Here is a 17,862-nt window from a genome sequence, read left to right as displayed (position 1 = left end):
AACTAAATTTAAAGAGCAGAGACTTTCCTGAAAATGTTGTCCTCAGATTCAAATGCCTTAGGAATTATCCTGCAGTTGATTAGCATCTAAATAATTAGATTTTGGGTCCTGTCTGTTTGAAAGCCACAAGAGGGAAGTTGCCTGAAGGCAGAAGTTTCTCTTAAGGTATGTGTGGTGACCTTCTCACCCATCCTGAGAGTTAGGGAAAGGCCAAGACTGACCTTTACCTAACCAGATAGAAAACCTGTGCATGTAAAATGCCCAGCTTAGTATGTCTTTATCTGTTTTATTTTAATCCTTAGCCTACATTTTACAAGTAGCTGTGCTTAGTGCATGATGAAGAAGTATGAGTGCCAGACAAGTGTGCTTCATATGCAGCATACATTTCCAAGTTTTCATTGTAAAGAGTACAGTAAGTATTGTCTCAGTTAAACTCTAAGGGGTTATGTATGTTTCATCTCCAGCCCTGTGACCAATCACAGAAATAGCTTATTTTTTACCAATTATTTTGAATACGTATTGCTCAATAGAGCTAAGTGCTAAATTTAGTAGCAATATTCTTTGGGGACTGATGACTAAAATATAAATCTAGACAGAGAATTAGCACAGAAATGAGTTGCATAACCATAGGTACTTGTTCTTAACAAGGCAGATGTTCTTTTAATTTAACATTTTATATGCACATTTAGTTGTTTTATAAAAAACCATTGTGAATTATGATTTTGTATGATATAAAGGGTTTTTCAGCCTTCTAGTCTTCCCTCTAAAGTATATATATATATAACTTCTAGTTTACTTCTAGCCAGTGATGAATAACCATATCATGTCCATCTATTATCAATAAAGCCCATTAAGGAAAAGCTCATTCCACCTAAATGAAAAAGCATGCCAGTTAATACCACTGGTATTTGACTATGTTAGACCCACCATGGGCATAATAAAATTCTCATATGTTTTAATTCATTTACGCATGCCTGCATTTAATATGCTTTGTGACCATGTCTACAATTAATATGATTTATGGGAAAAGAACATGTGCAATATCGGGGGAGTATAGCAAATATTTTTTTCTTCTATGAATGAAAAATATAACAAAACGGCTCAAGGAAAATTGTTGGCCCTTAGCATATTAAGAGGGACTGACGGAGCCCTGAGTAAACTTGGGGGAGTTAATGATATCCTCTTATCTGACCCTGACACATTTGCAACATGTAATTTACAGAAGCTCTGTCCAGGGAATCTTGACAAATGCTCCTGAGGATGTCAGGGCAATGTTCCATTCTAATGTAAAACAGATGTGGGTCAGATACCCTCATTCATCACTTAACACAGAGAGCCTCAAACTCTTTCTGGGAGGAATGACATTACCTGCTGTTAACTCTTCTCATTTCAGGAAATTTCTCACAACCACAGTAGCCCTCTAAAGCGTGTGTGCTCAAACCTATCACCGTTTCAAAATTCAGTCTGAGAACATGACTGTGGAAAATCAAACGTGTATCTTGGTTTCATTTCATGACTACTCTAGGATACTTTTGCTAAATATTAATTGACCCTTTGAGACTTGGGATTCTAAATATAGAAAGAGAAAAGCTCTATGTTTGGGCATCTCACAATACTTCAGTGATATGGCATTCAAAATTTTCTCTCTAATTGCCTGTAAACCAAACTTCCATGTAAGGAAATGCAGAGCTGATTCACCCTAATAACCATTCATAAATGCAAATCTTGCTGACCTTTAACTTCACAGTACCATTTGAGACTCACAGATCACTTATAATAAACTAGAAACACTGCCTTTTAGCAAAAAGAGCTTCAACTCTGCCTATCCCAAGCAGAGGAATGTTGGTCTATATATGCTATATTCCCATTTCCCTAAAAGTTTTCCCTCCACCTACCACTCTAACAACATGTAAGGCAGACATTCTGATCTGCTAAAAGAAGAAAATGGTTGTCCAGCTCAACAAATAAATGTCTTCTTTCTTCCAAACTATGTAGGATGTAAACAAATATTTCTGTGGCTGCCCAAAGTCAATAGCATAAGGTTCCATCTATGAAATGTCTGAAGACTACAGAAAAGAAACTTCCCTACCCTTCTCTTCATGTGAAGGAAGGTACATCCTTAAGATAAAGAAAAGAACTAACTGAAAATACCTGGCGATACTGATTTACCTGTGATACTGATGAGTAGATGTCAGGAAACGTATTTCTGTTAATCATGGGGAAATGGAGAACAGGCATGAGCATACTCTTTAGAAAACACTTTCTGGTCTGTTTCATAGGCTCTCTGGTAAGACAGAATAAGCATTCATTTAAAATTCATGGAATTTGGCCAGATGTGGTGGCTCATGCCTGTAATCTCAGCACTTCGGGAGGCTGAGGCCAGAGGATTGCTTGAGCCCAGGAGTTCAAGACCAACCTAGTCAATACAGCAAAACTCCGTCTCTACAAAAGAAAAAAAATTAGCTGGGTGTGGTGGCATGCACCTGTAGTCCCAGCTACTGGGGGCCTAAGGGAAGAGAATCACCTGAGCCCAGGAAGTCAAGGCTGCAATGAGCCATGTTTGCATCACTGTACTCCAGCCTGGGTGACAGAGTGACACTCTGTCTCAAAAAAATATTAAATTTAATCAAATTAATGGAATTTGTACCAACTCTACAAACGTGAGACAACATCTGAGAACACAGTCTTCCAAAAGCTAGAAACTACTACACCATTAAGCTAAAATCGTATTTACCTTAATTCTCTCCCATTCCTAACTCCAGGGATGCTGAACCAATAATGATGCTGTGCTCTCTTTTCTACCTTACGACTTGTACTTATGGTCATAATCTGGGCAGTGGTTATGTCTCCTACCGCACAGGCAGCTTGGTGTAGACTGGCAACATACAGAATCTACTTCCATCTACAGAAACTAATTCTGCTCCTGCAGATCCTAGCAAAATAAAATCTTTGTAATCTAGTGATTTTAAAAAGTGCTCCCAAAATCACTTAGATTGCCCCTTATGTTCCAAAACCTTTTTTTTTTGAGACGGAGTCTTGCTCTGTCACCCAGGCTGGAGTGCAGTGGTGTGATCTCGGCTCACTGCAAGCTCCACCTCCTGGGTTCACATCATTCTCCTGCCTCAGACTCCCGAGTAGCTGGGACTACAGGCGCCCGCCACTACGCCCGGCTAATTTTTTGTATTTTCAGTAGAGACGGGGTTTCACTGTGTTAGCCAGGATGGTCTTGATCTCCTGACCTCCTGATCCGCCCGCCTCCCAAAGTGCTGGCATTACAGGCGTGAGCCACCGCGCCCGGCTGTTCCAAAACCTTTTGATGGTACATGATGTTTTAGCTACCCTTATCCTTGGCTGGTGAGAGAGAAGCATCACTGCATATCAGATTCCCCTGCCTTTGAGGCAAGTATCATGCTTCTAATTTACCCATTATCTATTGTTATAGAAGAGGGACTGTATATTTTCAAAAATACATTCATGTCAATATTACATTTCAATAAGTCAAAACTAGAATACAAAAAGAAAAACAGCAGGACGACCCTCTCCCCTCCCTGCTCCCAGCCCCATGAAATGAAGGATGGTTGACTTTGGTTTTCATTATAGTGGGTTCTCATGTTATTGTAATCTGAATTTCTCAAATAAATTGATATTAGTACATTATATTTCTGGAGACTATCTTATCCAGCCACCTTAGAGTTACTGCATTCTGAGTGGACATCAATATGAATCCTTAGATCTTTGAAATGTCTAAGTGGAATACTTGAAAATATTCAAGTGGTAAGTTTACCAACATACCGCCTTTCCTTTGATGTCACTCAGTTTCCATGTTTGCTTTATTTTTCATGGACAAGCAAAAGGATATTTTCTGTCAGAGATTCACATAATTTTTTTTCTGACTCTGTCACCCAGGCTGAGTGCAATGGTACAATCATGGCTCACTGCAGTCTCACCCTCCCGGGCTTAAGGTGTCCTCTCACCTCAGCCTCCTGAGTAGTTGGGACTACAGGTGCAGGCCACCATTCCAAGATAATTTTTGTATCTTTTGTAGAGAGGAGGTCTCACTATGTTGCCTAGGCTGGTCTCAAACTCCTAGACACAAGCGATCCCACCTTAGCCTGCCAAAGTCCTGAGATTACAGGTGTGAACCACCACACTTGGCCATACATGGTATTTTTAAGTCAACAATAATGAAGCCCTGTTGCAACAGCATTAGCTTTATAAAAAAGCATTTAATGTTCCTCAGCCTAAGTCTACAAGACGATTTTTTTTAGTATCATCTAAGTTGAACAAGAAGGCACAGCAGAAGCTGAGACAGTTTAAACAGTTTATGTGAAAATGTGCAGCTAGTAAGCGACTGATAAGTTTGAACTCTATTGGGGCTGTCTTTAAATTAATGAGTTATACTTACACTGCAATCAATTCACTAGATAGGAATTCTTTCTTCTCCTTTACCCCCTTATTTGCCTCATCCTAAATATTATTAGGTAGTTTATAGTCTCTTCTTTAAAATTAGTCTCCCCCTACTCTAAGTTCTTACACAAACGGCTGACACTGTTTTAAGGTAGAAGGCACTATCAGACATTAATTAGAGAAAAACATTCACCCATGGAAAAAATCAAGAAGCCATTTTAGAAACAAATGAATCAAGAGTTGGGTCTCCACCTGGGTTTTCCATCATTCAGTACATCCCAGGAGATGTTCCTCAAAACTTGATAGCTCGGTATTCAACAAAAGGGTGCCATAATCAGATTAGAATACACTGAATTAAACAAAGTTAAACATATTTTCATACTGCAAGACTTGTCAGGGCCTTTAGTAGGCTAATGTGCACTCATACACTGAAAGGTAAAGGGATGTAATTTCTGAGTTTTACCAAATTTTACCTTCAGAATGCTTTTCTATCACACCACTGTTCTACAGAGCCTGCTTTGGGGAACAAGTCTTTATCATGAGACTTGGTTTGGTTTCAGAGTGTGCAAATAGTATCATTCCTCTAGAAGCTTATAATCAAAGGCAGTGGGGGTATGGATACACTATAATAGAATAGAGTCTAGTATGTGTTTTAACAAGGTATAAATATAATAATGTGGCATCAATAGAAGCTAAAAAAGAAATTTTGCCTGGAAGAGTCATGGAACGGTTGACATTGAGCTAGAAGCACAGAGCGACACAAATAGAGGATCATCTCTACAGCAGGTATTTTGAAATCTCAGGACAGATGCAAGAGTTTGACAGATGCAAGAGTTTAACTAGATTTTTTTTTAATACAAGCTGCCCAAAATGAGATATTAGTATTTTCGTGAGAAAAAAAAGAAGAGTTACTTCTTTAAGTAATGCTTGCTTCTTTCATTAGTTCAGTGCTAAAGGTTACCCGAACAGTCATCTTACAGCTAAGAAATATTCCCTCCAATGTAGACACAATACCCCATGATTCTGCAAAATGCACTCTCCTCAAATGTCTCCCAATTTGCCATCTGTTCCATTGATCAGCAGGACCAATGCAATCGCTAATCTCAGAAACTCTAGTTTACTGCATTCGAGCTAAATGTCAAGAGCAATTTTTAAATATTATACTATACATTGAAAAATATATACCTCTGATGAAACCCAGACTGTTTTACAGAGACAGATTCTTTGGAAAAACAAACACACACACACACACACACAAACAGTATACAACTAATGACTGAATCAAGTCTTCTATGCCTGTAATACAAAGCACACATTCATCCCCTAATTGAATAAATATGCAAGTATTCAGATTTCTGAAGATATTGCCATTTTGCAAATGCAATAATAAATTAAAAGCTTTACATTGCATTCCAACCACATATAAAAGGTTGATTCAGGCCATTGGCCCCACATAGTATCTAGCACGGCTGTGTATTGCCGACTACAAAGAGAAACTTTTTATCCTAGTTGCTTTGTTATAGACAAAGCAATAATGCTCATTTTTTTTTTCTACTCAATAGCTAGAGGAATTCAAATGTGACTAAAAGAGAAAACACAAGGTTGTTGCATTCGATTTGCCCAATGTACAGGAGAACATAGCTGACAGAATTTCTATTTAAATCAGTTCAGCAGACACAAAAATAATTAATTCAGCAAGGAAGGTTTTCTTGTGGCTCATTTCAGTGACATGATGTAAGATTCAGTCACTGGTTGCTACATTCTCCCTTTCTTTAAAAAGGAGATGTGGGCCAAGTCGTTGTCTCTCTCACAATTCGCCAAATTTAACTAACTCAAGAGGCTATGACTGGAGCTGACATAAACCAGGGCTCTCCTCATACTCTTTAAGTGTAGCAGCCACAGCCTTAGAGAAAAACCAAAAGTACCAGGTCAATTACAGGCTGCATTGATTCAACAAATGGATTAATAGCCATGTTTTCATCCAGGAGCAGAACATCTCGAAAACCTGATATGGCAGAATGGAAACCTCCAAATGGCCAGTGGTTATTCTGGTGTAGCTGAAATGGGCTCGTTTATGATCATAAACATTCTTGAGCCTTCATAAACATGGAGGCTTCTGAAGTCCTGGCAATCAGCTCACAAACTGCTTTAGAAAAGAAACAGAAAGAGGCTCAAGTCTTTGAGAGGCTGCCACTTTTGTAAAAAAATATCTCTCTGTCCCCAGCTTTGTTTGACACCTAACAAATTTCTTACACCCAACAAATTTCTTTAATCAAAATCACTCCTTTTTCTTCTACAGATGAATTCCTGGAAAGTGTAAAGGGAAGAAAGCCCCTCCATTGGGAAATAGGATGGTGGCAGGCTATCTGCTTGTCTGATTCTTCACAATGATAAAGGCAGGTCAAGGGCACAGAATTTGCAACCAGTGTGTGAAATGGACAAAATGAATGGCTTGTCAACAAGAATAGCATCAAGTAGCTTCTGGATATGCACCCAAAAATGTCCCAAAAAATTATCTATCTTGAAACAGAAGCTGGCTGTACCGCCAGGCTGAACCTTATTGCTTTGCCCTATATCAACAGCAAAAGAAAAAGGCAAGGAATCACCAAGCCACGGTGGGAAAGATTTTCACAGCAACAAATGAAACAGAGAAGTACCCACTGCAACCATTTTTAATGACTATATCCCATCCACATAACAGGTCCTTACCCCTTGGATGAGCAAACAACCATCATTTTGCCTTGGCCGCTAAAGAATTTGAGATCGTTGTTAGCACTGTGGTCCCAAAAATGACAAGTGAAATCAAAAACAGTCTTGAGTTTTGAGTACACATATTAACACTTAAATGCTTCTTCCTAATAAGTTTCAGGATTAACAAATGTTTGTCAAAAGGAACTGTGCTGAGCAATTGAAATCTAATTTGAAATGGAACCATGATAGTCTAATACATATATGCATGAAACGAAGAAGCTTCCTAATAGGCGTAGCTGACACCAAATATGCAATTTACATACATTACACACTAATAATCTCAATTTTAATATTATTCTTTAAAAGCAACTGGATGGGTGGTAGAGTTAAAGGTTTGCTTTTGTAAAATGTGAATAAGAACAAAAAGTTGATCCTGGCATTTTATGTCATTAACCACAGTCGTCTTAGTGTAAAGAGCTATCTGCTCTTTCTGAGTCTATTTCAGAGATGGTATCTCATCACCATAAGTCTGTGATGATTCAGCCGGACTTACTAGATGAATGGTGGATAAACTGCAGATGAGATCTGCAGACCTCCTCTTTGTTCCTGAGTGGTGCTGAGTGGTGGGCAAACATTCAGGCATTTTCAAGCCCAGTACACAAATCTTTATGAGAATTTTTTCTTTCCTCAGTAGATTATCCATGAAATAGGACAGGTGTACTGGTTATTCAATTACATCTTACCCAAGACCTGAACAAAATTTGAAACGAGGACTCACAGCATAGTTCTTACCATGGGGATTTATTAATAACAGTTAAAGGTTCTCTAAAACAAAACTTTTTTGTAATTTAAGCCTATTTTCTTATTTTGTCATTGGTTTCACTCATAAACCAGAAACTAAAATCTGCCCATCTGCTCTAAACATAAAATATGTTCATAATAATCCAGATTTATACCAAATGTATTTGTAAGTATTGCTGAATTGAGAGGAACTCAAAATTTATGGGCTCTGAGGTTGCAAACAGAACTTCCTCTTTTTAGAGAGGAAAATGCTTAAAATGAATGTAGGAAAAGCTCAGAAAGCTTCTTGGATATCAAATGGCTTCATAGGGAAAAAAAATGTCAGTGATATAAGAGTAAATGAATCAAAACCATATGGATCAAATTTTCCCTAAAATACACAGTTTGAAAAATTAAGGAGGAAAAGTGCTTGGCAAAAATGTGTTTTAGGTTTTACCAAACCCAAAACATTTGAAGAATCATTTGCAATGGTTGATGAACCCTAAATGCAGCCAAGTTGGCCCATTTTGTATACTACAAAACAATAGGAAAACTTCCTAGAAATCGTGTAACCCACTGATACTGTATTTCACTCAGGAAATCTTTAGAAACTGTTATCAAAGAACTGTGGAGTTTGTAGAAGTGGGGTGGGGGTGAGGCATGAAATGATAAAAGTTTGTTAATTTAATTGGTCTTGTTTTGGGGGTTTGGCTATGTGTGTCTTGGGGGTGGGGGAGCAGTGAGGGTAGTATTTCTTGCAAAGAAAAGTTAATTAGAAGAACATGGGCCAAATGTTAATTAGCCTCACATCTTGAGCATATGGTAGTACTTCCTCAGCACTCTGTATTCCAAGGCAGCATTCCTTTTTCTTCCCACATGTGTAGGAAGGTGCTGGTAATGTACTCTCCTGGGATGCAGGGGAAATAAATGGTCTGTATTACCCCCTGTACTATATTGTCCTCACATCCACAGAACAGAAACTTTCAGAAGGATGGTACTACAGAAGAAAGCCTGTGTTGCAATGAGTTAAATGCTTTCCTTCCCAGAGGGTATTTTGTCATTCATTATAAGCCCCATCTCCAAACAGGTTATGCAGTTCAGACAGCAATCCAGAGATGACAGAAAATTTTGAGGTCATTAGCCTGTCTCCACCCTCTCACGCATCACTGAGAATCTCACCTCAAGTTCCCTGACACATCCAGCCTTCAATGGAATGAAAAACCAAGCCCACCATTTGTGAAGCCATTCCACCCTGACTGCAAGAAAATTCAGTCGCATATCAGTGGGGCAGCCCTTGGAAAATTTCTTAGGACATTATGCTTCCTCTGGTGGCGACCAGCCACTAAAATGTGTAATTTGTGTTCATAGAAGAACTAGTAAGAACTGGACAAGACATAGAGTTGGCTCTTAACCCTGCCACTAGCTCACTCCATCAATTAGGTGATTGTGTTGCCTTGGCCTCAGTTTTCCAATAAGTAAAATGAAAATATTCCCCAGATATTGTTGCTGATTCCCTCAGAACAAGAAAACCTTGCCAATGATTAAGTAATGCACAGACCCTTTCAGCAACTTGAGGAGGAATAACATCAGAGTTTCTAAAGGTTGCTATTGGTATTCTGAGATTTAGGCTGTCACAAATACAGATCAGTCCATTGTCAGGCTCTGACCATCTGGACAGGTGTGACCTCCCTGAGACACTGTTTCACGCCAGCCCCTCATGAAGCTGAGGCCTTCTCTGAGGAACGGACTGAGGGCATCTATGATGCGCCATTTGGCAAATGGCTCTAATTCCCAGCCTTTGCTCGGGAGAACAGATACGTTAGAGATGCAAAACAAAAACCAACTATTGTATACATACACACACACACACACAGAGAGAGAGAGAGAGAGAGAAATGCTTTGGCTATCCTTACAGTGTCTATTAGCTCCTTGATGAGAAACTAGAAAGCCCATTCTACAATGGTTCACACGAATTCTAGCTCACAATTTCTAACTGTGGATGGCAAACAATACATCAATGTCAATGGCTCTAGGGGAAAAGTTGAATAAAACGCAGAAATATTTTTAACATATCAAATAGCTCCACCAGAGAGATATATAGTGAACTGACGACAGTGACTCAAAAAACTATATCCAATTCCATGTAAATTGACAGGTGGCAAAAGACCTATGATGACACGTAAATACAGAGAAAAGGCAAGATACAAAGGTGTATACACTACTTTCTACTTTCTCAATTATGTTTCTAAAGGAGGCATAAGAACCTAAAAAGGCTAGAAGGCAATATGCAAAGATATTCATGGTAGTTGCCCTGGGGGATTCTTTTTTCTACTTTACAGACACTTTTTAAGCAATGTAAGCAACTTTTTTTATTTCTCTACAATGAACATCCAGTGCTTTTATTCTGGGGATAAGATAAAAGACCAATGGAAATTAAACTTAGCAAAAAGAGCATAAATTAACCTGAACAGAAAACTTTAAAAAACTAATCTCTACTAAATTATTTTATAATATGACTAAAACTCCCTGTATTTGTTTTTTCATGAAACCTGTTTTCTCTTCATTCAACTATGGGCTATAATAGACAAGATCCTAGACCAGGAACCAGGAATCCTAGATTCTAGTCTCAATTCCCTCCCTGTCAGTCCTTTGGCTGGCAGAAGGTGACAATCATTTTGGGCCTCAGTTGGTTTTTCTGCGTATTAGATAACCAGACAGAGGTAGAGGAAGTAGGAGAGTAAGTAACAAGGAAGAGGAGAAATGGTAATCATAATGCTATTAGTTATCATCAGTTAGCATAACATTGTCTGTGTTACATGATCCAATATATTAATAAGTACTCTATAATAAGCAGTGACTTATTAGAGGTCACCAGCCTTTCTCTAGTCTCTTCTTTAGTTAACAAGCAAACCAGGGTGCTAGACATGAGCTCTTTGCTCCACATTTTTCTTTAAAATATTTTTAAGAAAGCCAGACAAGCACCTCTTGTTTAAATAGAGTCATCATAGAGAAGTGATACAGCCCAAAGTCTACAGAAATCTAAGTTCAAATCCAATTCTCCTACTCCATTGTTACATAAACATGTTTGGCAAGATACTGATTTACTCGTTGTCCTGTGTTCTTTAACTTTGCCTGAGGAAATAAGGAAGAACTTCATATTATGTGTCTCTTTTCTAACTCAGTGGGGTTGCCACAAAAACCAAGAGAACATAAATTCCTAGTGGTGGTTTGAGGTGGAAATGTATGGCAGAAACGCAAAATACCTTGCATATTGCAATGTAATCAGGAATTAACATAATTATGTAAGATACAGTAAAGAAATACAGGAAAAAATGCCTATGAATTTTCCATTGCTTAGTATTAGAATGATTTCGCTCTAACATCAACTCCAGAATCATAGCCAGGCTTCTTGAAGTCAAGGATTAATAGTTAGGAGATCACATTCTAGCAATTCTACTTATGTGATACTTGTATAATACAAAAGAATACACATCATAACATACAAGGTAATACACTTATACAAGAAACTACCAGTTTCACTTATAGAATACAGGTTCTTGTTAGTTTTATTGCTATTGAATAAAATAAGGTACTAAGAAATGCCAATGGAATCTGGGATCTCCCTTTTCAGAAGCAGCTAGGGCGGGAGTTTACTTATATTAAAAGTTTCAACCAAATCACGTTCATAAAAAGCTTTTCTATGGCCCCCAAAACTACAAATGTTGAAAAAGTTGCAGAGATAAGTACATTTGATGTTACTTCTAAGTTGTGGAAGAAGCTTATATGCTATGAATCTGGGTATTTTAAGGATGACTTTATGAATATAAGTCCATTATTTTCATGCAGAAATCACATTCACAAATTCCAGCACTTGGAAATAAAATGTATTAAAGTCCTGTAGGAAGCACTTTCATTGTTTTCATGTTGTTATTTTTCAGCTGAGGTTTAAAGCCACTTCATTTTTTTTTTTTTTAATCCCAGGATGTGCTATAGGAATCTATGAAACTTAATTACATTTACTGTTACAAAAAAGGATTTATGAACTTTTGCCTTTAGGCGGAAATGTTTATTTCATTGCCTTTGCTATCCATTCTTTTCAACTCCTCCGACTTTGAACTTTTCAGCTGCTCACAGTTATCACCGTGGTGCAGAGCCCAGGAACTCCACTCCCAAGACACACACCACAAGTTGAAGAAAACGAAGAAGGCAAATATATACGAGTCGTTATTTTGGCCACCCTTTGTGCCATTAAAATCTCATTTTCTGCCTATTAGAATGCCCTCTTGGTGCTTAGGCAGTGGTGATAGTCAGTGATTAGTGTGTAATTGAGTATAATTGTCTTTTCACTTTTCATTTGTGTCATTCTGAGCTTCTCTCTGTTTTTCTAACCACCAAGAGGAAAAAGGGGGTTGAAAACAGATAAAGCTGTTCAAACTCTCTGAAGAGCTTCTCGATTGCAATTATAGATTGCAACCCCTTGTGACATTTCTCCAAATTTAGTGGGCAGCTATCCTCGCCACCTGGGCCAAGCACTCTCTAATAAAATCAAGGGATCTGTATTTAAACAACTGCTAATAATGTCAACCTCGGACAGATGCCACATGTAGGAAATTTAACCAACCCTCTCACATGCAATTATCAAGGCAATTTATTAATATGATCTCCCAAGAAAAGCTCATAGTCCAATGCCAATTAGAAAAACAATTACAACATTCAAATATTTATATAGTCCCAAAGAGCAGTAATTCCCCTAATTTGTGCATTTATAACTCATTTATTCCAGAGTTTGTAGTCATCAGCTGGGTCTCTCTCCACAGGACTCGTTTGCTTCCGCTCTGATTGTTTTGTCAAAGCTTTAGTGTTTTCTTACGAGGTGCTTTTGATCGAAACTTCATCAGCTGACCAAATACAATTTAAAACAAAAAACAAAACAAAAAGCCTGCCACTGTTTGCAAGTTTCTTAACCAAAGCCCAGAACTAGGATGGAGAAGACAAAACATGGCAAACACCTTCACAACTAAATACGAACACAAAGTCTCCAAGATTACATCAAAAATCACTTGAATTTTAAGTCTAAGCTACAACTTTTGATGAAGCCAGTAGGAAGGGTGGAGAGAAAGGAAACTAGAAAACCGAAATCATGTGGCTTGTATAAAGAATACATTATGGTTTAAATTTGGCAATTCATTACACCACTGCCTCAGGGAATTGAGTATTTGGTTCTGGTATACAGCAAATCATCTGTCTGGAAACACGGGACTGACCTGAGGTGAGAGGCCATTGCCAATGGTGGGGTTCATGGGGTTGGAGGGCCCGGACGGAGGCACAAAGCTGTCTGTGTAGCTGGAAAATCCATGCCTGGTGCTGGGGAGGCAGTAGGCAGAGCTGCTGTCTGGGTTGGAAGGAATCGTGCTTTGGTGTACAGTGCTTGGAGGAAGCGGTTGAGGTCTGTGAACGGTACTGCTGGGATCTGACACGGCTGAAATGAAAAAGACTGTCAACCATCACGTTTTCTTTTAGGCCAGCAGAGAAAGTTCCGTGCAAAAGTTCATCAGCCACCAGGCCATCAGGAGCATCTATTGATCAAATCAAATGTTCACTTCAAATTGCATTTCTTAACATGCAGGTGTAGAATCACCCATAACAGATACAGTCACACCCATCTCTGCACATATTTGTAAGTAACATATATACTCTCACGGCAGGCTCACCCAGAATACAAATGTAGAAATCATATTAGCAATGCTAACAAGCATATTTTGGTAGTGAATGTTATTCATCAATATGAGAATTAACCAATGTAAGGACTGCAAGTCTCAAATTTCTTATCAAATATACTTTTAAAGCACCTAAATATTTGTGTAATAATATAGTTTCAAATGCCTGGAATGCTATTTCATAATCCAAAATAATTGGGTCTTACAATTTAACTTTATCCCATTCACCTCCATGTACTAACAAATAATGACTTAGTCAAAGCTTACCTTCCCTCTATTATTCCTACAGTTAGTAAGCATCATCGAATTCCAGTTAGTTGCAAACTGGAGTGAAATGTAGAGGTAAAATTTTAACAAAAGAAAAGCAAATCCCATGGTTATTTAGGAAGTTTGTTTTGTTTTAAAATGCTGCATTGGAATTCTATTACAGCACAGTTTATCTAGAGATATTCAGATACATCATAGAACTATGTTTCTGAAATGTGACAGGTACGTCCAGGACAACCCGATGTATTATAATTACAAACAACATGGGTGTCAGCACTGCAGAAGGATTCACTTGTATAAAATATCCACCAGAGAAATCGCCTGGAAGCTACTTTTTAATCTCCTTGACTCTTCCTCGATACCTTGTGGAATAGATGTGGGCTGGTAAGAGGTCTCCGACAGCTGGTACGTCGGCAGGGTCGGCATGGCAGTGGGAGGGAACCCTCCCGGAATGAGATGGTTGAAAGCCATCAGTTGATTGGCCCCAGCTTGCTTCCTCCATCTTGCGCGGCGGTTGCTAAACCAGACCTATGGATTTAATTTAAAAGTTAAGGATTTCACTGACTAAATAATAGTACATTCTTAATGAATTTTTCATGCTAAAACAGATTAAAGGCCCCTGACTGACAGGGAAATAGATGCAAGAGTTCCCCGCCTTCTGTGTTGTTTGGGCGAATTGTCATGACTGAAAGAAAATTTTAGCGTCAAAGGTCAGTAGAGGGGCTTCAGGGACCCTCCATGGTCTTGCAACAGCAGCCCCCATGAACCTTCTGAGGACTATGGGCAGGAATCACTGAGCAGGAGCAGGAACAACAGGAATTCCCCTCCCTTCCCTCAACACCCACCCACCTACATATGGAGAGCCTTCTGGGGAGGATACGTGAGCCTCTGTGACCCTGCGTGACACGTGTCCTAAATGTGGCCTTGCCTATTACACCAAGCCTTGTATTTATATTCTTATTAGTCTGTCTCTGTATTTCTCTGGTCACTATGGGTATAGCTTCTGGATGGTCATATAAACTGAACAGAGGATAGGTGGAGCCATTTTTTCATCTCTTCCAAAATATGAGACATTGCTCTGATCTCGGTGGAAATAAATGCCAAAGAGGTAAGTGTTTCAAAAAATGAAAGCCTCTTTTTTTAAATCTAAAATAATTCATTTGTGTCTTATTTCTTTCAACAACGGCTTTAAGCTCCTAGAATACGCTGTGTCAAGCACTATGCTAACCAGGTACATTCAGAAAAGCCAGATACAATATAATAAAATGCCCTCAAAGAATTCAAAGCCCAAGTATTTTGTATGAGTCAATGGAGAGAAAGGGCAATCATGACAGCAAGAAATGTAACTGAATATCTAAAATGTTGAGAAATTGTGATATAAGGCCTTTAATGGGTTCCGTGCTCCTGCCCAACACTTACATGTGCAGAGTTTAAATGTAGAACTTGGGGTGATTTTTCCACGGACCACACATGATGTTTCCCTCAAAATGAGAGAGAATTTCTACCAACTAAAGATATTCTAATTCCTACATCAAAAGTTCATTGAAACTTTTTTTTGTTTTTTTTGAAACAGTCTCTTGCTCTGTCACCCAGGCTGGAGTGCAATGGCACGATCTCAGCTCACCCCAACCTCCACCTCCCGAGTTCAAGTGATTCTCTTGCCTCAGCCTCCCGAGTAGCTGTGATTACAGGTGCCCACCACCACGCCCAGCTAATTTTTGTATTTTTAGTAGAGATAGGGTTTCACCATGTTGGTCTTGAACTCCTGACCTCAGGTGATCCACCCACCTCAGCCTCCCAAAGTGTGGGGATTACAGGTGTGAGCCACCCATTGAAACTGAATATGGAGGAAAGCACTGTGCTTGGGGATGGAAGGATATAAAGGGAATAAAGTAGGATCTCTGCACTCTGGTAGTTTGCTGTCTTGTCCTCATGGGATTCCCAGAGCAGTCAAGGAGACCAAAATAATTGCTCACTAGAGGTAGAAACTCCATATTTGGAAGCACAGAGAATTAGGAAAACTCTAAAGTTGGAAGCAAAAGTTTCAGCTTATTTTAAAGTTTGATTCTAATTTCGACGAGCGATCGCTCGAGATGGAAGTGACATCTCCTTCCTGTCGTACAGGGCAGGCAGATGCGGCTTGTTCCAGGAGGTCAGCTGGTCTAAGAGAAGATGAGAATTGATTTCCTTCCAGAGCAATGTTAACAATTTTGCAACTCAATTGTAATTTTTAAAGTCAGATCCATTTAAGAGGGAAGGAAAAGATTTTTCTGGAGCAGGAAAGCTCAATTTAGTAAATCCTTGGCCGAGGGATTTGCTCAAACTTTTGGTACTCACCCAAGCATTTGTCTGAAAAGAGTTTTGTCTTCTCTCGCCGTTGTTGCAAGATACTGGTAAGGAAAGCTGTTTGAACTTCCTCAAAACATCAACATGTAATACTCCTTAAGTTTCCAACAGGAAAACGAGGTAAGTTAATATTTTCCCATGTTGATATATAATTGAATTAGAGTTTTACTTAACTTAATAAATTGCCACCTGGGGTAATAGAACCATGAGCAGCACTTAATTTCAGGTCTGCATCAACTGTGGTCACTGCAAGTCTGAGCGCCTATTACCATGACTCCCAAAGGCATCAGGGTAAGAAAATCATTTTCAAGAAAATTCTGGGAACAAACTGTATTAGCTTGGGGAGGCTGAGGTTGGGAAATTAGGGTCATGTTCATGCCTGAGTGCACTGTACTATACCACACACTGTGGTTGCAGTTTATATTATAATACTTCAAGATTAAGGAGGTACTCCCGGCTCAGATGAGGTAGTCCTCTGCAACTGTCCAGCCCAGCAATGTACAGTGCATCTCCAGCTTTATATTGCTGGGAGGAGAACTGGACTTCCAAAAGTTTTGATGTAACTTCACTCATGAAGATTCGCTATGCTCAATTCCACCCATGAAATCCTTTATGAAGAACTCAGAAAGGTATGCTTCGGTTGTCAGATTTGTTGCCAATCTCTGTGTGCCACCTGCCTTCTATAACCTTTAGATAAGCAAACCCAGGGGTAGTGAAGCCTGATCTCTCCATCAATCTCAAGTTACTGTTGACTCAAGGTTCATTCTAACTCCACCATAACCCAATTTTTAAAAACAAAAATGTCTTTGCTCAAATAATAAAGAAGAAGCATCATGAGTTTCTACAAATACCTTCAAAAGACAGAATCCAAACAGAGGAGGAATATAAGAGTTTTGGGGTTTGTTTTCATATTTTCTAAAATGACATAAATAGGTAACAAGGACATTGAGTAAACCCACCAGGAGTTGGATTAAAAAGTCCTTATATTTATACTACGATATCTATTATATCTACAATAAAAAGTGAAGAGAAATTGTTGTGAAGCAAATTTTTACTGAAAAACAAAACTTCAACAAGAGGTTCAAGAGATTCCCAAAGGAAGGAATCCAAATGTTTAAATTTAGGTGAAATAAATCCAGAGGGCTATTTCTGAGAGAACCAGGGCTTAGTGAGGACTGGCCTACCTGTCTCTGGCCATTTAACCCAATTTTTTTATCATCTTACCATTGCCAGCCTTCTGCATTTTCTAGAACCAGCTGAATTTGTCAAAAGAAGCATTAAAGGGAAAATACACTAAAGTTGCAAATTAAGAACTGGTCTTTGCCTTCTTTATGTTTTGAAACTCAAAAAAGACAAATCTTCTATGTTTAGTAGACTAAAAAGAGTACCCTAGAAATGACCTTCACTTTCAATACCTGAACAAACCAAGTGTAGTGATCCTAGGAGGCTGTTATCAGTCCACATTTAACTGAAATTTTCTTGATACTCCTAAGTCTTAGATAACTCTTTCAATATTGAATCACTAATTCCTAACAGACAATCAATGAACAATCTACGGAATGGCATGTGTGAGTGTATAACACTGAATAAGTTCATCTATAATATACATATTTATAACTCAGTGGTTACACTTTCTAGAAATTTCCCCTTGTTT

General features: G+C 38.7%; 1 protein-coding gene across 1 annotated transcript in view; it reads right to left on the bottom strand.

Moving 5' to 3' along the window:
• PAX3 (paired box 3) overlaps nt 1-17,862 on the bottom strand; it is a 100,525-nt gene that overhangs the window by 7,322 nt on the left and 75,341 nt on the right. Inside the window, exons 6-7 of the mRNA XM_050752483.1 lie at nt 14,225-14,390; nt 13,143-13,357 (exon numbers count right to left, since the gene is read on the bottom strand). Coding sequence (XP_050608440.1) covers nt 13,143-13,357; nt 14,225-14,390 — 381 coding nt within the window. The remainder of the gene's footprint in view (nt 1-13,142; nt 13,358-14,224; nt 14,391-17,862) is intronic.

The sequence above is a fragment of the Macaca thibetana genome, chromosome 12 (genome assembly GCF_024542745.1).
Source record: "Macaca thibetana thibetana isolate TM-01 chromosome 12, ASM2454274v1, whole genome shotgun sequence".
NCBI classification, from domain to species: Eukaryota; Metazoa; Chordata; class Mammalia; order Primates; family Cercopithecidae; genus Macaca; species Macaca thibetana.
Note: the sequence above shows the minus strand (reverse complement) of the source record. Positions and strands in the feature narration are given on the sequence as shown.